At 39.0% G+C, this 22,912-nt stretch overlaps 1 protein-coding gene across 1 annotated transcript in view; it reads left to right on the top strand.

Moving 5' to 3' along the window:
- Positions 1 to 14,664, top strand: part of SMYD3 (SET and MYND domain containing 3) — a 423,906-nt gene extending 409,242 nt beyond the window's left edge. The window contains exons 11-12 of the mRNA XM_018557057.1: positions 5,534 to 5,642; positions 14,533 to 14,664. Coding sequence (XP_018412559.1) covers positions 5,534 to 5,642; positions 14,533 to 14,628 — 205 coding nt within the window. The 3' untranslated portion in view covers positions 14,629 to 14,664. The remainder of the gene's footprint in view (positions 1 to 5,533; positions 5,643 to 14,532) is intronic.
- Positions 14,665 to 22,912: the final 8,248 nt, after the last annotated feature.

Raw genomic sequence — 22,912 nt, 5'->3', positions numbered from 1 at the left:
CAAGCTCCCTTTACTTCCTGGAACTCTTAGTCTGCCTCTTGGAACAGGTGACAGTTCACATTATCTGAGGGGGAAAATGACCTATCCCCAAGATCTTGTGAGATTATCCAGTTTACAGATGAGATTTCCCAGCAAGGCAGTGGTGACGTAGCCTTTCCAAGATGCATCTGTGAGGCCAGGGCTCCATCACTGGTGATTCACTCAATCAGAAAATGGAAAAGCAGTAACTGTAGGTAAAAGCAAAAAAAAATCTAGGCTTAACTAATGAATGTAAGATGATTTCATATCAGAATGCAGAGCGGCATGCTGATGTGATTTTTAGTGGAAGGGGGTAAAGGTCTGCTTTAATGAAGATAAAAAAAGGTGCATCCTAGAACAGGTGTATCAGTGTTGCATAAAAACCAACATAGACAATACAATTACTGCATTTCATTCAGACAGTAATCAGTTAATCCTATTTTTCAGAATTGCTAGCACAAGTGAAATACCCATTTTTTCATGGCTAGCATCCAAGTGAGCTACATTACATTACAGATAAACCAGTCACATGCTTAGAAAAGAGTGTCTGAGAACACTAGATTAAAGAAACACAAAAGAAAGTACTTGTTCAGCTTTTTGCAAAATAGTAGTTGGGTCGCCAATCTTCCTATTAAGTGTGGAGAAAGGTTTTTAAGTCTGGCAGATAGGAAGGGCATAGTGATCTACGATTAAGAATGTAAAAAAATGGTTTTCTCAAATTATTAGGGCTCAGTCGAAGTGTCACAGCTTTATTCTCTTTGTATTCCTGTCCTACTACATGTCATGATTTTGTAACTGATTTTCTACTCTAAATGTCTTGAAATATATTTTCTTCTCTCAGTGGAAATGGTCTTCCTGCCCTCCCAATTTAGAGCTCTGTGATATCATGGATGCCTAACATTACCCTCTGCATCACAAACATCCTCGCACACACTTCCAGTGCTGAGGAAGAGAAAGAGTATGTGTGTTCATGGTTTGTACTGGGCAGCACTATGCAGTCATATTTACATACCGGTACAACTGCTATAACAGGAAAGGAGAAGTAAGGCTGAAAATGGAGACCAATATTTATCTGACTGAGTATCTATTTTGGTAATCTTCTTAATAAGTAAATCACCAAGTCGATACACACCTCCTCCATTAATGCGAGACTTCAGTAGTATAATTCTAAATAAAAATTGTTTGCTTTGTTTCATTGTTTCTCCATCTCTCAGACAGATGTTGACAGTGATGAAGGAGCAGAGGCATGTTTATTCAAATACAATGGAGTTGCTCCAAGCTTAGGTATTTTAAAACCAGGGTACTTAGAACTAATAGGTCTATTGGGCATGTTGGGTATCTATTTACTGATTGTAACGTCATAGTGTTTTGGGGCACTAAATTTAACTTAAGTGCATTTTTCAGTTGCGCTAATGTTGTGCAACATAAAAACTTGCAACTACAACGGTTTTATTCTACAGGTTCTTGGCTTTCAGAAAATATATAATGTTTGGGAGTTTTAAGTAATTTTCAGGCTTAAAATGTGGATTGTAACATGTAAACAAAAAAACTAAAAAAAGGCCTAGGTCCTTAAGATGCTAATATCACTTTAACTTTACCCTGGTATTTGTCTGTTACAAATATTAAAGGCTGAAAATATAAATATGGTAATGCTAACAGCTTTCAGAATTTAATGTAAAGAAGAGAACTACTTCCTCCCAGACCCCAAATGTCTATGTGATATAATACAATTGCTGGAACTTTGTAGTATAGATGTTACATATAGTTTACCGCACATCCAGCGGGCTGACAGATTAGGGATGTTTGTTTTGGGCCAGCTTCGCCTAAACGAACTAAAGGTATACATTGTATACCCCGTGTATAAGACGACCCCCGATTTTCTATACAGAGCTCCCATCATGGGACATATATATAGCAATATCTAAATTGAGGGCAGGTATGCCTGGAGGTAGTCCATTTATTGTTAAAAGTGCCAGGACACACCAGCTCAATGACAACTCAATGGCTCCAGTGTGTCCCTGCACCAAATTGAGCAAGCAAATACAAAATTACAAGTGCTACAATCAACTTGTAACAAGCTTTTCAAAGTAATGTGCACATGGAAAAGGCACCTCACAGAAGAATACAAAACAAAACTTTCCCAGCACTTATACCAGCTGGCCAGCGTTAAAAAAAATCTGCACTGTTTTAGCAATTTGTGTTGAAATCGGAGGTTTTTCTTTAATGCGTTTGCAAATACACTGAGTGGCCAGATTATTATGACCACCCCATCAGTACTTCGTTGGGCCACGAGATAACTCCACGAGATGACTTTGTTGGGCCGCCTGGTGACTCCACGAGATGTTGAAAGGTGATGCGAGGAATCTGACACTGCACTGTTGCCCTTCTGTTTTCTTGTACCAGTCTTGCCACTCTCCGTTCTGTCCTAACATTGACTAGTCGCTGACGGCCACAATTCGCATGTTCAGGCCCAGATTTTCGGCTGACAGTCCAGTCTTTAAACACTTTAACAATGAGCCCCTCTTGAACATTTAACAAATTCTGCTGTTTTGCTGATACTCGCTCCATGGCTCGCGCCAACAATCATCCCACGTTCAAAGGCTGTTAAATTGCGTTGTTTCCCCGTATCTTCAGAAACAAATCACTTCTACTGTTGGGGTAAACAACCCGCTTCCCTATTTATAATGGTCTGGCCCTCTAGCAACTTCAGCGCCAAAGTATAGCTCATTATAGCTAATTTGCCGACAAACATCAGGTGGTCATAATAAACTGGCCACTCAGTGTATATGATTGTTAAGTCCTCTCTGTGAAGTGCGGTTCCCTAAATTTAGTCTAACAGAGATCGTATCTTGGGACGTATATAGCTATGAAAAACTGCCTGGAGGTAGAGGTCTGTTTTAAACAGTATAGCCAAGAAAATACATTTTAGGATCCTAGTACTAAACCGCCAGAGGCTGCAGAGAGACCACTGCTTTCTCACAAAGAGTAGGTGTCCTTCATCACTAGAATATACAGTATATATACAATAAAATAGAATGTTATGCTATATTCTGCATATTCCATCCCTGTGAACTTTAAATATCTACAGACCAATTCTCTATACCAAAAATACCTTAACCACGGGGTGTTCTGTGACAGGCTTCCAGTCTCCAAGACAACATCAGACTTGTAGAACCGCACACAGGGAAGTGACAAAGGATGTCATAACATACATAATTCACATGCTAAGTATTACTGTTATAGTGACAATGTATCCAGGTTGGGGATACTTTAAATGACAGCATCACCAAAAATTAGGGCTGTTACTGATTAAAATTTTCGTGTTAGATTAATCAAAACATTTTTAATCGATTCATTTCGATTAATTATAACGCACATACGGATCCAACTACATTGGCCTATACACATACAGCACAGCAATGAAGTAATAAAATGAATAGGATCACACTAATCCAGCACGTTATTAATCTCACGTGCCCCACTCAATATGGCCGCCGCTTGAGTGGGGCAACTCGTGTTGGATTAGTGTGATCCTAGTTTATTTTATTACTTCATTGCTGTGCTGTATGTGTATAGGCCAATGTCTTGGCTGGCACTCGTGCAGAACAAGTTTCTTGGGCAAACCTCTTAGTTGTAACAAAACTGGAAGTCAGGCGGTCGCAGAACTCGTTAAGTGTCGACAGATCACCGGTGATCGATCAAAAGTTCGAACTTATCGAGTTCTGGGACCGCCTGACTTCTGCTTTAGTTACAACTAAGAGGTTTAAACAAAAAAGTTCTTCTGCACGAGCGCCATCCGCGGCATTGCTCTATACACATACACCACAGCAATGAAGTAATAAAATGAACTAGGATCACAGTAATCCAGCACGTTATTAATCTGAGTTGCCCCACTCAAGCGGCGGCCATAGTTAGTGGGGCACCTGAGATAAATAACGTGCTGGATTACTGTGATCCTAGTTCATTTTAGTACTTTATTACTGTGGTGTATGTACAGTATATAGGGCAATGCCGCGGATGGCGCTCGTGCAGAAGAACTTTCTTGGCCAAACATCGTAGTTCTAAGGAAACCGGAAGTAAGGCGGTCCCAGAACTCGATAAGTTGGGACTGTCGATAGAACACCGGCCCAAGTGGCTCCGTCGGCTAACGAAGGGAAGGGGGGAGGAGTCCGGTGACGTCGATGTCCGTGATGTCACCGGATCTCCGACGGGACTCCCGTAAGACCCGGAAGCCGGCGGAGAGTTGAGCTTTCATTTTTGATCAAAAGAATTTTAATCGATCAAAAATTTAAAAATTTTAACGATTAATCGAGAAATTAATAGGTAATTTCCGCAGCCCTACCAAAAATAAAGTTGTCCCTTATGTAAACTTGTTTTTCTTTTGTTAACACTAACGTGAATATGCTTCTTAAAATAAACTTACAGAATGATATTATTTAAAAGGTTGGGTAGCTCAGTGTTTCTCAACTCAAGTTCCAGCATTTGCTTATTTCTGAAAAGGTAAATTATGTGTTCTCACTAGGCTTGGGTTATCTCACTAGGCTTGGGTTATAGTAATGTGTTGGGAAACTACAGATTAAAATGTCTTTCATTAGTGAAATAGGAAGTCAGCACTGATGCAAGATATCTACCTATCTATGTTGCCTTATGCCTTGCTATGTACTTTGTGCTTTATTGCTTTGGCAGCATTAGCCAGAATGAGCTGCATCTTCGTTGCAATTGTACAAGAAAGGCATTGGAAAACACAAAGGTGTTAAATGGGCCCAAAGGGTTACTTGAATAGCAGGAAAGCTTTGGCCTAGTACTATCATCATGTATGGTCTGTTGTATTCTGCCTGTCCAAAAAAAAAAGTCACACACTCTAATATTTTGTTAGACTGCCTTTAGATTTGATTATGGCACACATTTGCCGTGGCATCGTTTTGATAAGCTTATGCAATGTCATAACATTTATTTCTATCCAGAGTTGCATTCATTTTTCAACAAGATCTTGTAGTGATGATGGGAGAGTCGGACCACTGCGTAAAGTCTTCTCCAGCACATCCCAAAGATTCTCAATGGGGTTACAGTCTGAACTCTGTGGTGACCAATCCATGTGTGAAAATGATGTCTCATGTTCTCTGAACCATTCTCTAACAATTTGAGCCCAATGAATCCTGGCATTGCCATCTTGGAATATGCTGTACCATCAGAGAAGAAAAAAATCTATTGATAGAAAAACCTGCTCATTCCGTATATTCAGTTAGGCAGCTGACCCCATTTTTTAGGGCACATAACGTTGCTGAACCTAAACCTATTATCCAGTGGAAGGCGCTTACCTCTTTCTTTAGCTAAATCCAGGTGGTAACTTTTTTTCAACAGGCATTGTATATTGAAAAAATATTATGTTTTTCCTTTTTTTATCAGAAGTATTTAGTATAATGATGAAGATTGTACTGCAAGACAACATGGGAATACGTCTGCGCATTGAATATATGTAACATTATTTCAATGTATTTTCTTTTTCCTTTTATAGCTTATACTATTCAAATTACCATCCGGTACGGGCAGTCCAAATGATGAGAGTAGGCAAATTACAGCTTCACCAAGGAATGTTTTCCCTAGCCAAGGAAACATTGAAGCAGGTCAGTATGATTTTAGACTTTTTCTATTTTACTTTTTTATGTAGTGTTTGGTCTTTTACATTATGCACTATTGCTGGTAATACAGCTCCTGCCTTTACTTTCTGTGACACATTTAGTAGTCATAAATAGCATCATTAGCCTAGCCTTATGTTTGTACACATCCCAGAAATTGTGATCATTCATTCAAGAGCAGATGACATTTCTTCTTCTTCTAAACTAGATCATGTGTCATTTAATTTAATGTTATACTTCCTTTACCACAAACGGCCTTATATCACCTTGTTTTACACGGTTAAGATCTAGTCCGGCCCAGCTTCTAGATCCCAGAATGGGTTTTTTGGGTGCCCAGATAGTAGGATACCCTGTACAGTACCTTTAACTGAGTACAATGCAAAATTCCTTTAAAGAATACATCAACACTTGACATTATGACTTGCCATAAAATGTTTAGCATGCTAACAGTATCATGTTGGTTTTAGATTAAGTGCCATTCCTTAGGTCTTAAAATGATTACACATTTTTTCATGAAACATTATTAATTTTTTATAGCATGCATTACCTGCATACTTAAAAGAAAGAAGGACTGTTAAAAAATGGAACAATACTCACAGCGCTTTATAATTAAACCCTTGTTCCATTGAACATTATCCAATCCCATCAGACTCCTGTAACTACATGGCAGACCCAGGGCCAGTAAAAAGCATCAACCATTCATGGTGTGACCACAGTTATGTGGTTGATTTACACCTCACCCTGTTCTGCTAACACACACTCTCCAAACTCTGCTCCTACAGGTTCTCTAACGCGCGTGCAACGCGCGTTTCTAATGTAAAAAAAACGCACTAAAAACGCACATGAAAACGCACCAAACTCCGGGAAGAAAACGCGCGTGTGACGCGCTTATGCAATACGCACAGGTGTGAACCAGGCCTTAGGGTCTTTGCTGATAGCGTAGCTGGAGTAACAGGATATAGTCACTTGTTCAGATGCAATAAACCTTTTGCTGTAACTCTTGCAAAGTGTCAACATTATAGGACTCGTGACCAGTAGATTAGCCTCTCAGGATTGGCAATACAACAGGCGCCCTTTACTATAACTTGGATGTGTAGCAAAATCTTAGCTCTTTTCGTCATTCTCTAAAAGCAATATGGCAGACTCACAGAACTTTGCAGACACATCCAGTACTCTCCTGACGGGTAAACTTTCACTTGTTCTGCAGTGCTTGTTCTCAATAGAGAGCTGATTATAGTTTCCCTCTCACTTTCTTTTTTGGAGGATCTAATTTGTTATGGGGTGGGGTTGGCAAGCCAGCAGTGCCATGCATCACCAGGACAATGGGACACCATTACTTTCTTTCTCCTTCTCTCTTTCATGGTGCACTTGGATAATTTTTTATAGCATTTTTTACAGCATAATAGTCCTTCAATTAGAGAGTGTCGCTGTAAGTCCAAGGCAGAAATGGCAACATCTCTTTAAGACCCCTTACACAGGCAGCGGCTTAATTAAGGTCCAGTTCTCTTTACAGCAGTTTTCATACAACACCTCTACATAATTTCATACACAAACATACAGCACCAATACCCACTGTGAAAAAAATGTGTATGTCACTAAAATGGTGATTTGAATTAAAAATCAGTGGCATCCTTGCTAGTAAAGAGAATATTTCACAGCAGTACTTTTTTTTTAACAGACCATTTATTGTGAAGCAGAATACCAAACAATGCTGTTAATTTAGACACAGCAGTGTAGCAGTTGGTCACCACTGTCCATATAATTGCACACCTAACACAATAGAATTCTTCTCTTCAGCACTTCACAATTGCAGGATCAGCATCCTTTAAATGTTCCAAGATCCATTATTACCATATCCCTGTTGGTGTTAATAACCAGCAACATCTGTAATGTAAAAAACAGCAAGTTTATTTGCCAGTAAGAATGGCCACTTAATTAGAATAGGAAAAATACAAGCGGAGCTGTCTCATCTCTTCTGTGCCCACTGCATTGTCATTTCACATTGTAGATATCAGGGAGAAAGGCGTCTGGGTAATTGCATACAGTAATGGCATTTCTATCTCACAATGAATGTAATAAGCAGGAAAAGGAAAGCTTTCTGCATTTTCTTTTAGATGTTCCTACTAAGCTAGGCAGATGGTACAAATTTTAATGACCGTTAAAGGGAGCTTGCTTTTGCAATTATCACAGGCGTTTCATGTGACTTTATATCTGAAGGAAGCTGGAATGTCTTACTTCAAATAGATTTACAAAACCTAACACCTCATTAAGGCTAAAATAAATATTTGCTTGTTGTTATCTACTCCTACCGATTTATAGAATCTTAACTGGGTACAGTAGCGAGTTAGTCTTTCATGTGATTAACAAAGACTTAACTCCTCTGAGAGAGTTTGATTTATCTTTCTGTTTATTTTACATAGCAGCTAGTGTGTGGTAGTGTTTCAACCCAGATACACTTTTGTATTATTTATAGTCTTTCATGTGGAAAGCGACAGAGGTGTGCAAACCGCAATGTTATGGGTCTTATGAATCCTGCTACGTACATAAAGCTACATTTTTTGTGACACGGATCTCAGCTGTATAGCAGAACGTTGGACACATTTTTTCTTAACCCTTGCAGAGGGGCTACCCCCGCACTGCAGGAGTTAAGTACTTGTTTTTGTCTAGGTGCTAAAAAAGTTATCTGAAGGATGCTTAGACTGCTGCAGCGGAGGGGGGAGAGAGGCTCCAGAGACCGGTCTAAGGGCAAGGCAGATCCGGTGTTTTGCTGACCATAACCTTTTTTTAGCACCTAGACAAATATGATCATGCAACCCTTGCAGTCAGGGGGTAACCTCACTGTAGGGGTTAAGAAACATTTTTTTGCCCGGAGTTCTGTTTTAACTTACATAACTGTGTTCGGTCACCTATTAATGCCGCAGCAGTTAGCAGAGGTTGTCATATGCACACAGTGGGATATGTAATATTGAGAATGAAGATGAGTAAATAGGGCTGAACTGCTGTTAAGATGTGATATTTTGGGGGGGGAGGGGGGCAGTTCAAAAAAAAAGCTAGCATAAGGGAAGCTGGACTGTAGATAAATATCTCAAAGGGAGAAGAGGAGGTAATGTGTATATTTTTAATCAGGAGAGAGGATTAATCCTGCGGAACAGTTATTATTTACCCTAATATTAGATCCAAATTCCTTCCACAAAATAGTCACATTGGATTGCAAAACCTCCTCTATAACTGTTCTACCATCTTTTTAATAAGATGTGGTTCAGAAGGTGTCAGATATTTCCCAGCATTAATAGCCAGTTAGCATCTTGCCATTGAGTTATGAATTTATTTTGGTGCCTTATGGGCTATATTTAAAAAGCAAGGCCACTTACAGATCAGTAGGACCTGCTGGAAGACTCTAGCATGTGCCAGACAATAGAACACAGTTGACCGGAGCTAGCTGTCACTGTAAGCTCCGTCCCATTTCTAAAAAAAAATATTTATATTTTTTATTAATCTTCCTATTTTTAAAATCATTTTGCAAGCAGAATAGCCGAGCCAAATACAGCTCAGCTGCATTCTGCTATTCACTGACTGCCTTTCAGCCCCTATGGGAATGAGCGAGTGAGCTGCTGGATCTTGGATCGGCTGAGTCGAAGTCTTGCTGGATCTTGGATCGGCTGAGTCGACCAGATGTTGGATCGGTTGAGTCGAAGTCCTTCTGCAACAAGCTAGATGGTCAGCATGGCACCCAGGGACAACTAGCACTGTACGAATGAGAATTCATAAAGGCAGCTGCCATGTTTCTCCCAGGAAAAAAAATGCTACTAATCTGGCTTTCATGCTGATCCTGTAACATCAATAATTTGAGGCTTTAACATGGAACATGTGTGCAGATTAGGAGACATGACTTAGTTTCTAATCTAGATCCTTCTTCTTGGTCAGTAACTCAAAAAGGCAAAGGCGACCAAGGAATTAGCATTCTTAGAGAAAGGTCAACAATGGGAGCCTCCTTATTTCTCTCACTACAGCTTTCATTGAGTCCAATACAAAAAAGTTCGGTCAAAAGTAAATTAGAAAACTGAAACCATCAAAATTGGTTTAGTAGACCAGGATTTGCTACAAGATACAGAAGAAAATTGTTTGTTCTATCAACTAGTAACTATTCTAGTCTGCTCCCTGATGAAAGGGAACCTGTTGAACCTCCAAACGCGTTAGCTTTAACTGAATGTGAGTTTAAAAAAACCTTCTGAAATTTACAATACAAGTCTAGTGCATACCTTCTTGAAAGCTACTGCATTTGAAACAGATAGAGTTTTAAATAAACCCATACATGTTACCCTATATTGTTAACAGTTGTGCTAAAATCTGTTCATGGTGAAGCAGCTTTTAGGGCTTAAAACATTCAAACATTCTGGTTTAATGTTACAGTGTCTCTCAAACGTAGGAAAAAGCTAAAAGGAACACTCATTAATAGAGTAGGAAAGCACCAGTATCTCATTTAGTTCCCAATTTCGTTTTCCTGTCAGGGACTCAGTGCCCACTCCACTACATGTTCTCATTATGCAGGAAACTGCGCAAAGTCATTTGCTGTGTGAGTCACATCAGATCTCATTCATTTTAATCAGGCTGGGGATGAAATACAAAGTACCAAAAGAGCTGTGTTCTATTCTATACCATATGTGTACAGCAGTCATTGCAAATCATTTTATGTTATCACAGTCCAGGACTATGGTAATCAATATGCATACTTCTCTGTGCCTTTGTGATTTTAGTCAACAACATTGGATAGAATTCATTTCAGTTGTATTCACAAAGGATCATTTATTTCCAGTCTTTTCACTCTTTGTAAGCTTCAAGCATGAGAGATATGCGGATGGCATCAGGGCACTGTTATAATGTGAAAACATTAGGTTATGAATATTTAAGGTTTCCGTACCACACATGGTGTCTAACTGCTATGGGATCGGCTTACTGTGACTTGTTATCTTTGCCATTAACATGAAAAAGATGGTGCAGACTTGTATTTTTACAGAACTGATATATGCTTAAAGTGCTGCTTTAAGTACATCTAAGCTGCTTCCAGTAGTATAATGCAGTCAGCTGCAGCAGAAGAAACGCAACAAATCTAGAATTGGGCTACAGACCAATAAGCATGTTCCTATCCCTGTGTTTCAAGTATGTTATGGAAAATGCAGCCTGCAGGAATTTTACTATATCATTGTATTTTTGGGAGATCCTAGTGATTATGGTTTTTATTTAACTTTTAAAGACTGCAGTGACTGAATAAAGGTTGGGAAACACTCACTTGGAGGACAAGAAACAGTATTGTCCCCATTTGTTATTGTATCCAACAAGCTCTACCCATTTTAATCTAGGAGGCCTTTTTTTTTTAGGACCCTAGCAATGCTCTAGCAGACAGCATTCCTCAGAGAGCATACTATTACCATTTGTATCATGTAAATTTGGCATGACAGCCCCTTCACTTATGTTACCTTGTGAAGCCATTTACATCCTTGTTTCAGGCTGCAAATTGATTTCCTATTTGGAATATATGTGTTGATACTTTGTATTGTTTCTTCATGTGGTCTCAGTTTTGGTGGCCATTGAACAATCACCTGTGGGTATTTTTTTTCCAGTCACTGTGAGCTTCATGGTTTACACAGATTCATGTACATATACACAAACACACCCGTATAGAATGTTTTGCATAAATATTCACCCTTTTAAACTTTTCCACATTATATAGTGCAACTATTTGAAATTAAAATTAAAATGTAATTCTTACCATTTATATAACATACCTAATGCTTTTATGGTGCACTTAAAATCTAAAAGAAATGTAAAAAAGACATCTTGCAATTACAGAATTCAATTCATTCAACTGCCTGCCAGTTTACATATCATGGTGCTGCAGTTTTTGCCCATTTTTCTGGGTTTCTCTAGATTTGTCAGACTGGCTGGGGATTTCTGGTGAATAGCAATGTTTGAGTCTAGTTACATATTCTTAGTTGGATTGAAGTCTGAGATTTGACTGAGGCATTCTAAAACAATCTATGTAGCTCTGGCTGTTTGTTTGATGTCTTTGTCCTGCTACAAGGTTAACCTCCACCTCAGTAGCAGGTCTCTTCCATCCTGAAAAAAGTTTACCTCTAGAATATTCTTATTTCACTCCATTCATCTTGCCCTCAGTCTGGACCAGTTTTCCATCCCTACTGGTGGAAAGTATACTTTCCTGTGAAGATGGATAATATGCAGTGGAAAGTTTGATTTTTGCCTCATCAACAGAGAAACTTTTTGTACATCTTTGCTTTGTATCCCACACACTCTCCAGCAGGCTCCTGATTTGGTTTGAGTTTCCATTGACATCTTGATTGCTTCCTTGAATAATGTCCTCATCTTATCCTAGTAGACAGCTTTCTAAAGGCATCTGTGCCTTAATGTTTTCTTCCTTAATAATGGGTTTAAGGGTGCTACATGGGATTTTTATAGGAGGAACTGGCTGTTCAATTCCTTCCAGGTTTTCCAGACTATAGTGGGATGGGATCTCCAGTCCTGGGGCCAGGTGTTGCAAGTTGCCAGGTTGAGCTGATCAGGTGGCTGAAAGTTTAGCGCTTACCATTGTGCTATATTCCCCAAACTATCACAATATATATGTATATTTATACATACATACATACATACATATATATGTATGTATATATAAATTATGTATACATTATAGTATACTATTTATACTACAGCTGCCGCTAATATTTAAAAAATCATATACAATTTTTTACGTCTTCTACTGCAAAACAATTAGAAAGCTGTAACAATTAGAAAGGTGTAACTTAAAGCCAAACTCTGTCTAAAATCTAATTTTCTTTATGTCTCCTAAAAAGTTATCTTTAGCTCCTAGGTTGCTAAAGCTAAATATAATTGCATCTGGTTTATTCATGTTTTCAGTATAGCTGAATACAGTAATTCAAACGGCAGACAAGATTAAGTTAAAACATGACATGACCTCTTGGAAAAAATTTTTTACATGTATTTCCATTGAGATTTATTAGAAAATGTATGCAGCAAATATAAGAGCTATAACTATAATTACATATGACCCCCCTTTCCCCAGCTTCAATGGTGGCAGTGTTAAGATTAAGCCCTAATTCTCACAGGAATCGGCCCGCACGTACAGCTCTGTGCTGCGTGTAAGGCCGTACCGAGCAGCTCCCGGGAAGGACAGGTGCTGCGTGTGATTAGTATGCAGCCCCCGTCTTTCTCTATGGGACTACGCGGCCATACGCCCCCCTACGCTCACCCGCCCTGCACGTCCGTGCGGGTGCGGATAAGCATACTCGTAAGCTGACAGGATGGATCCTGTCTGCATCCAAGGCAGGAAACACGCACACCTACGGACCTGCATCTGAGGTGAGCGTAGGGGGGCGTATGGCCGCGTAAATGAGGGCTTATATACCATGTCCCAGATTCAGTGGTGGGGTACTAGTATGCATTGTGCACAAACCCCCAGGCCCTCCACTGCTCCCAGTATAATGTTGGGTGTGGTCAATGCCTAATTTCTCTTTAACAAGGTAAAGACTTACTAAAATTCATATTGACAAGCCACAATGCTTCTGGAAGAATTTACTTTGGACAGTTGAGACAAAACATTAGCTTTTTGGCAAGTCACATCATCCTTACATTTACCAACAAAAAAAATAAGCTTTCAAAGAAGAGAACACTATAGTGGAATTGTGGTGCAAAATGTACTGCCCTGTGTCAGAAATCTCTATCTCAGTCACAGGTCATGGGTCCTCCAACAGAATAATGACCCAAAACGCCCAGCTAAAAGCACCCAAAAATGGTAAAAACTCAACATTGCACTATTCTGAAGTGGCCTTCTATGAGTTATATTCTGATTCACATCAAACATGAATTGAAATAGCTGAAACATGCAGTCTGGAGAAGGTACCCTTCTGCTTGAGCTCTTTGCTCAAGAAAGTGGGCCAAACTATCTGTTGGCATGTGCAGAAGTCTTATTGAGAGCGACAGAAATCGCTTATTTGGAGTGATTTCTAAAGGTTGTACAAAATATTAAATACCAACATATTTGTCCATGTTTGTAAAACTTTTTTCAGGGGTTTCCTGATATTTTGAAATTATTTTAGGGTTTGAGAAAGGCTGTTCTAGAAAATGGCTAACCATTGTTCAGCTTACATTTGTCAGAAGCAGATCACCCCAGTACAGTAGCCTTATCTTCAGTGATCACAAATAATGCAACTGCTATGGATTTGTACACAGGGGGAGCAAGTGCACATGGAGAAAGAAAACAAATGACCCATAGATCCATCTGACTTCTTAGTGATGTATACAACCCAGTACTGGGACAAGGACAAGGCAAATATGTCAAAGTGCCTTCCACCCCAAGCTGGGAAAAGGGGAGGGAGGTGCTGCACAGCAAAGATGCCTGAGGAAGGTAGGATAATGCCTGTGTCTCCAAATGTAGTGTCCAGGCAAGAGCAGGCCCCAAAAATTAAATCCACTGCCCATTGGCCCTGGGGTGCTATTTTTTGGTCCAATAAAAATTGCATGTTTTTCATCCAAATGAGCTTGGCCCAGTGTGATTTAGTCATAATAAACATGGAACAACAGAGCAAGGTTTTCATTAACATTATAGTAACTAAATATTTTTCTTCAATCTGGGAACTAAAGCAGCAATAGTGCAAATGTTATTCTGCAATTTGTTTCTTTTATAACAACACTGAAATAATTTTTCTGCTACATAGAATGGTAAAGTTATTTATAGCTGAAATAAAGCCTATTTTTTAAAACGTGGGTATTTGTTTTGAATGTGGCTCTACAAAAACAAACAAATGATCTTTTATTGTTGCATGTGATTAACAGCTTTCACATTTTGCAGGCTTTTGAAATTATGAAGGTTACACATGGAAAAGGCCATTCTCTGACTCGGGATTTAACAAAACTGCTCCACGATTGTGAAATGGGCTTGAGATAAACATAAATCAACTTAACTACAATCAGCAGCTACTGTCTTCTTCCACAATCACAATTGTTACTTCAATCTTCCACTGTTTCGTATGTTTTTCGTTTGGTTTTACTGTAACCAAAAACACGACATTTTGATAAAAGAGAAATATGTAATAAAACAAATGCATTTGTGACTTTTTGTGATACCATTTTTTTAGTATTAGGTGCCAGAACACCTGCTACTATGGTCTTTTGACATGTGAATAACTTCATCATATCATCTTCCCTAGCAACCCATTTGCTGCTGGGCCCTGCCCCCTGTTTTTTATTCAGGTGGCCAGACCATTTTTGCTATTTTGCAAGATCTTCCAATTTTTCCAACTGACCCTCTGAATAGAGAAGTGCCTGTCATGAAATTGAGTGATAAAAAGTGGCCCCTCTGGTCGATTTTGGTGGATGATGAGGAATCGGCTATTATCATTACCTGGAAATTCATATAGTTGGACATAATTTGTGTAAACTTGACTTAGAACTTCTTGGTTGTATCTGTCATCTAAACATATTTAGATAAAGGATACAACCAAGAAGTTCTAAGCCAAGCTTAGATGAAATATCTCTGACTGAAATTCATGTTAACAATAACAGCCATTGTGTCAGGGATCAGCTGCCGAGATGATCTGTTACCTGTGGTTCTACATGTTTGTGTGGTTCTACCTCTTTGCTGCTGTGCTTCTGCTGGCACCAATGGTTCTTCAAACATGTGCTGTGCTCTTGACTTGACAGTACTAGCAGTTATGGGCATCGCCTATCTACCCTTAAGCTTAATATACCTTGCCTCTTGGCTTCTTCCTACCCAGTCCCCTATCTCTCTCCTTATTTAAGTCCTGCTCAGACCAGCTCCCTTTGCCTGGACAATATGTCTGTTGCCTCTGAGCTCCCATCTGTGCCTTTGCCCTTCTTCTGTTACCTGTTTTCTTAGATTGAGCTTCTGTGTGCCAACCCCGACTTTGTCTCTGGGATTCGCTCATCTGCTGCCTGGCGGGGTTAAGGCCACGGCAGGGTAGGGGTTAGGTGGGCAACTGGTGGCGAGTAACTCTAAAGGCCTGGCTAGTAGCTCAGGACTTGAAATTTTGACCCTTGTACTACACTACACTTTCTTTTTGTTTCTCTGCCATTTGTCACTTCCACTCTTCTACTTGCAGGCTGGCTGCATGAGATTGCTCACCACACTCATTATATGCATTTAGTTGTTTATTGTTTAGCTTTTGAGACTACTGTTTTATCAGGAAATATACTTTTATATTTTGTATATTGTGTTGTAATGTTTATGGGTGTGGGATAGTAATACTAATTTAAATGAATAAGTACATGTGTAATTTTTGTAATGATATTCTTGGCAATGCACGTGCTGTGCATTGTAACATACAGCATTAAAATAAAAATGAATAGGGTACCTTAATGCAAAGCACAGTAACAAGCAACACAGCGCCAACAGACCCCTTATGTTTCCCCTTTTAGCTGGAGAAAGAGACATCTGCTGAAGCCCAGCACTCTAATACCGAACTAAGAAATACTTAATACTAAGCACTTCCATGTATAGATAGAAAGTGAAAGATCAGTGAACTTATAAGACATGTTCACCTTGAATGAGTATCCCGAAAGAGTAGATTGCAGTAAAAGGGGGAGGCATCAGGGCAGGCATCAAGACACCAGATAAGATATCAGGGGAGCAGAGAAGACAACAGGGAGCAGAGGAGGCATCAGGGAGTGGAGAAGGCATTGTGGGAACTGAGAAAACAATGGGACAGTGGATGGGGGTGTCCACGTCTGCTATGAATCGTCGTGATGGGCAGCCTTTAAGCCAATGATCATGGCCATTCATGAATTGGCAGACTCTCTGCTATGGCTCTGCTATAAGCTCATGGTCACTTTGTGGTTTGCTTGAAGTGTTCAGGCTCTACGAGACCATGGAAGAATATGTTTTTTTTTCCGTTGCCCCCCCCCCACACACCTTTTAAAACAGTATTTGGAGTACCAAGAGAACACTACCTAGCATAACATGGGCACTGGATTCACTTGTGCACCCTGCCCCCATATGTATACACCCTCAGTCTAACTTTTTCCTCTACAGCCAGGACAAAGCAAACTGCCCATGGACAAAGTTTAAAATGTTCACAGTAATTTATCACTAAACTGCTACAAGGAAACTACAAGCAAGGGTTATATGAGGTTGACACTATCTAGGGTTCTTTCTGGGGTGAAGCCATGTTTAAATCATATGTTATTGACTTCTTTGCTGTTTTGTCTTTCTCTTCTGTTCATCAATTCATGCAACATTACAAATTATGCATTCTCAAAACATTCTCAAAACATCATGGTCAGGCTTCCTCACTTTATCACTGTTTGAAGTGTAGTGTAAATGTACAAATGATCTTTCACTGATCTTATCACGGTAAGTGATGTGTTACCTGAATGCTGATCTCCTTTTGTACAAGTTCTGTCCCTTTTGCACTTATAATATTTTAGTGAAATCTATTGCAATAATGCATTGTGTAGGTAGTATTTACACTACTTTATATGCAATACAAAAACTCCCCAACACTCCATTTAATCAAAATGTTTAAAATAGAAAAGAAAAAACATCTAGTGAGCATCAGGTCTGCAGATGGAAATGCATTTTTGATTTGAAAGGTCAGAGGAGAATGGCCAGACTGGTTCAACCTGCTCATTTCTGGTACAAGAAACTCCCGTAATTGGTCTCAGCTATTGAAAGGTGGCAAAAGAGCCCATAATGGCTCTCATACTAGGAAGACTGATCATCATTATTTGAAGATATGGCTAATATTTCGTTAAATATACTAAATAAGTAAAAATGTTATACAATTTTTTACTCTTGGTATACTACCCACTTACACATAGAAAGCTATTTCCACGGCAGAGGACTTTACCCGCTGTTAGTGGACATGCACAATGGTCCATGGCTTTTGGAAACTGATATTTCACCTGGTATTTAAATTCTCAGATACATGAACTCCCCTTCCCCAAAGACCCATGGTTGTCTTTATTTTAAAAGTGATGGTTTCACAATAAACAATTTGCCCATCATATTAGGAAAATAGTCATAATCTATTTCTGTTGTAGTGAAGAGAGATAAAGTAGGACTAGAATGAATCAAAGGTTACATTTTAAAAGACATTGAAGGGAATTTATCAAAACTGGAGCAGACAAAATCTGGAGCAGCTGTGCATGGCAACCAATCAGCTTCACTCTTTAATTTTCAAACCTTAACTAAACAATCTGAAGAGAGAAGCTGATTGGTTGCTATGGGCAACTGCTCTAGATTCTGTCTGCTCCAGTTTTGATAAATTCCCCTCCCAATGTATGTCAGAGAGAATAAAAATTGAGGTCCTTCCCCTTTTGTTGTCAGATGCCACCATCTATGTTATAGATAACACCCCAAAATCAGGATTGCTTTAATTGCTTTACCTTTAGGAATGGCCCTGCAGTAGTATGTTGGTTTTTCTGTGCCCACTGTTTTCACAGTTTTCAGGTGCTAAAAACAAAAATGTTACAAATAAAGTGTGTGTCCCTGTGTCCTTACTAACCAGCTCCTTAAGATGACCGCACTATTTAACCCTTGGCAGGTCCAGCTGGTTGAACCTCCTTCCTGTCCTCTTCTCTCCATGCACCTGTTGTCACAAGTTGCACTCAGATCTCCTGACACAGGCTTGAGTGGCGTGATCTGGATTGATCTGCTTGCCTGTTGAACCATCCACTTGTGCTAGCACTTTTCTGGCTGGCAGTAGCAGGATTTCATAGTGGTGGTGCAGAGATACAGCTAAACACAGTTTTGGACTTGGCTGGCTGCAGTTTTTTTTTTATTGCAGCTTCCCCATCCAGATCTCTGTCAGACAGCAGCTGGAGTTATGTGCACAGCTCTCTCACTCCGAACCTTATCTGTCACTTATCAGAGAGCTGGTAGAAAAAGTGTCTCACTACTCCTCCTACTTCCTCTGCCGCCTCTTTGATAAGTGACAGATGGGACTCAGGAGGTAGCAGGAGGGCAGATCTGTCAAGGCATTCACATTTGTCTGGAGTCACCTCATCTTTAATCTCTTCTCTTGTTCTAGTTTGGTTATTTAATGCCTCCAGGACTTTTGCTGTAAGTTTATTGTGTGTTCCCATTCACGCAGCATACCAAAAAAATATTGTTTATTGCTTTTTAGCTGTTTCTTTGGAGCAGGATTATACATAACACACCATAGGCAAGCTTCTACTGCCATGAATAGTGTGCAGATAAAGGGACAGGCAATGGAACAATTATATATAAAAAGCATAAACATACAATGTCTTGAGATCTTTAACCCATAATTAGGACAGTCCTGCATAACTAGTTTACAACTGAAAACGGAGATCACCAGCACAGTACACACAGGGTTAATTATAATAAACACAATTGCCCAGCCCCCGCATAAACAGGGAGAACTAAGTGGAATATTTGAGCCCTGGAGTTTTCAGCCTCTAAAAAGGTAAGCTGCATTTTTTAAGTTATGCTCTATGAATGGGAACACATAACAAATGTAAAGTAGGTGTCATCCCAATTTGGCTGCAAAAATGGAAATACACTTTAACTCGCCCCATAATTCATGTCACCAGCCCCTTCCATGTATACACTAGTTGGAATCACGTGGAGTAAAAATAAGCTGCTGAATGAAACTTGGAGAAGGGCAGTGTCTGATGGCTGCTATACACAAGCAAAGGAAACAAAACATTGGTGCTTGCCCCCAGCCAGATCTCTCTAGTGCAGAATTTATAGGTCTAGGGAAGGCATTAGGGCAGGTGATTGATAGAGTTGTAAATCACAAGCCTTGCTATACACATATTACCTTACAAACTATATTTAATAGCTATTGCACTCCCAAACAAGAGACTTACTTCCCCCATACCCTTACTAGTAAAAATAGCAGTCTTTTCCTATTTTCCTGGACAGCACATGGGATGGGGATGTGGTGAGGATGTGGACAGTAATAACTTTTTGTTTAAAAACAAAACTATAAGTTTTTACTTAACAGGGAAAAAGACTCCGCTGCTTAAAGAAACTATATCACTATAACATATAAAAAAGGTCACTAAGCAAAGCAAACAAATAATACTTGCCTGTCCTGCTGTCTGCACCACTGAACTACATTGGGTTGAAGAGTGAAGGTAGGACAAAGATCTCATGGATTTAATTCTCCCAGGAGTTGGATGCCTGATCCTCCAATGTGCACTGTGGTTCCTTTCATTAATTTATGTGTCCACTGGTGATGTAGGGACTGGCAGATGATACCATAAAGTGTAGTAAGCATAGTAGCATCCAATACTACAGAGAGTGTCAAGTGCAAAAAAAACTTTGAGCAAACTACTGTGATTTGTTGCTCATGTATTGTATCAATTGACTTTTTGTTGCCTGCATATTGTATATGATTGCCCATTTCTTGCCCGGATTGAAATTTTTGCAAATCAACATTGCTTAGAGGACAGTTTTACTATAATTTAATTCCCCCAGGCCTGTCACTATCAACACACACCACTATTATCCCTAGAAGTTCTTCTGCAGATTTGTAAAGTGGATGAATCCTCTGAATGCATAAAAGGGAGAAGTCACTCTGATTACTAACGTAAAGGGTGAAATTTGACTTAAAGTCAATGTAAAGAGGGCAATTTCAGCATTAAGCCAAGATAAAGAATGTTGATTCTGCTGAAAGTTAATCTAGAATGGCTTATTTATCATAGTTGCAGTATAGGTTGCTCTCTACCAAGGTGTCAAAGTGCTGGGTACCACAGAGGAGGCCACCAAAGTGATCTTGCAAACAAAATTGCTCTGAGGCCCTGTGATTTGTAGCCATGCCCCTGTTGGTATCAACATACATATAATAAGAAAAAATACTTTATGTCCTAACCTATATAAAGATTTCTTCCTGCAAACAGAAAAACAAACTCTCTTCCTCCTGTCCTTATGGACCTACAAATATTTGCATATCATGCATTAGTCATTCTATTGCAAAGAAAAGCAAGAAGTACAAACTGCAAACAGCGAGTATCATGGGGCTTTTCATTTCTGCATTAATTCCACATACCCAGTACATTATATTAGGGAAACAACTTCAGCTTTAAGAAGCCAACATAAACTATATAGTGGATGTAGAAAATACATCATTCATAAGCCAGAAGATTTGACATCCATAGTGATCCTATCACAGTACCACCACGGGATCAAAGAGAGAGACTTGGCCGACAAGTTCATACTTATCAACTCAGCTGGGAGCTTAAAGCTATTTCTAGAAAAAATGCTAGCAGTAGATTGTAATTTTATAAAATTGGAGGGTTATGTTATAAGCAATAGTTTTTCTTCTTTTTTTCCCCTTTTATCGGCAGTAGAGGGCATTGGAGATTTTGCTGCTCTTGAGTCATCCCTGCCTAGTTTTCATTTACAGTGTCTAAATGTATTTCAAAATAATATATACTGTATTTCAAAATATATATATATATTTTTATTCCTCTTCTATGCTTCAATATTGTATTCTGCACTAGCGGGAAGCAACAGTTTTAATTGGTGGTTTACAGCATCTCTCATGAATAAATTCAGCATTACTAATGAGTTTCAAAGGCCAAGAATATATACATTTGTTTTGTATTACTGCTATAGGTTTCAATAAAAAATAGGCATCAAAATATTTTTGGTTTATGGTTTGACTAAAACCTATTGCATACAAATAAACAAAAAAATGTAATCAAATTATTTGGCATCTTTTTAGGGTGGAAAGTGTTGGCTAATTAATTCCAGTCTCCAGCAGGTAGACCATTTTTATTCATTCATTCATTTTATCCTTGATTTATGTGAAAATATTCCATATAAACAAGTTCCTTTCATTTTTATTAAGGCAGATTGAAACTTTCAATGGAAAAAAAAAACTGCTAGGGTTGGTATTTATGGTGGAGGAGACTCTTTGTCTCTTCTGCCATAACATCTCTTCCCGTGTCTGCTAGCAGCTTTACTAATTGTACCCTGATGTGGGTAGCAAGTAGTTACGTTTTATGGAAAGGTCCTCTTTAAAGCAGGGGTTTTTATGTGAAATATTTGTAGCATCTGTTTCCTACTTTTTTTTTTTGTTTCATGTGATTCAACAATCATTGAGTTGTTACAGAATTAGCACTATGAGAGTTTATTTACAACCACCCTCAACAGAGAATATCCTTTTTTTTGCTAATCTTTGCTACTGTTGATTATTGAAAGCCAATAATTACAAGAAGGCACCTTGTTTAAGAACTTGTTGCCTAACTACAGTATATGGCTTCAACAATACAATACAAATGTTTACAGGGTACAGTACCTGAAATAGGGCCCTATTAAATAAACAGCCTTAGTCAAGGCTCACTGTCATGTTACACATGCATTGTGATATACCTTGGAACACCGTGAACCAGCAGGAGTTTGTAGGAGATCGATTGAGTCCTTAGTGATATTACCACAGCTGGATTTTCTGATTGCTTTTATCAAGTTCATGCACATCCTTTTTGTAAGTAGTATTTTAAATAAAGCTCTTTTATACATATGATGTGCACTATGGAATCCTATGTTTTATGTATGACAATTTGAATGAGGGGAAGGAGATGGAGAGAAGCACAGCCAAATTTTAACCACAGATTTAGGTGTAACCTCACCTACCTTCGGGAAATAGGGGGATCTCCCATGTAAGACCTTAGTGGCAGTAATCTGGATGGTGCTAGCATGGAGAGAGTAAAAATGACAGGATATCCAATACATCAGTGATGGTAGCACTTGTAGAGCAATAGTGGAGACATTTATTTAATTGGAACAAAAGGATTATTATATTTTCCACTGCTCGTGAGTACACATGTTTGGGATTTGGAACTGGGCTCATTACTGAGGATTTGAAACTTTGGTCATTTAACAGTACAATGTTGCACTTATTGGCAATTATTGTTTGTAACTTTAGGTATAAGGGTACTTTTCACTGTGGGAAAGTGCAGATGTTTAGTGCGGCACATTTATTCAGATGAGATTTTGGATTTCGCTTTTGCTATTTATAGTGCTTGCTGCATGGTGGTTTTGACGCAAAGCATTTTGATATTATTTTAAAACTACAATAAATGCTGACTTGTCTGCTTCCTTAGCCCAGGGCTAATAACTAACTTAATCTTATGTAATCCTCACAGCACCTTATAAAGAAGCTTTAAGGGCTGTTGGGTAAAACATAGTGTGCAAATGGGGGAGCGGGAAACTGTCATTCCCTGAATTGTTGGATTCT

The sequence above is a fragment of the Nanorana parkeri genome, unplaced genomic scaffold, assembly GCF_000935625.1.
Source record: "Nanorana parkeri isolate BGI_ZX_2015 unplaced genomic scaffold, ASM93562v1 scaffold264, whole genome shotgun sequence".
Taxonomy (NCBI): domain Eukaryota; kingdom Metazoa; phylum Chordata; class Amphibia; order Anura; family Dicroglossidae; genus Nanorana; species Nanorana parkeri.
This window is presented reverse-complemented; position numbering and strand designations above follow the sequence as displayed.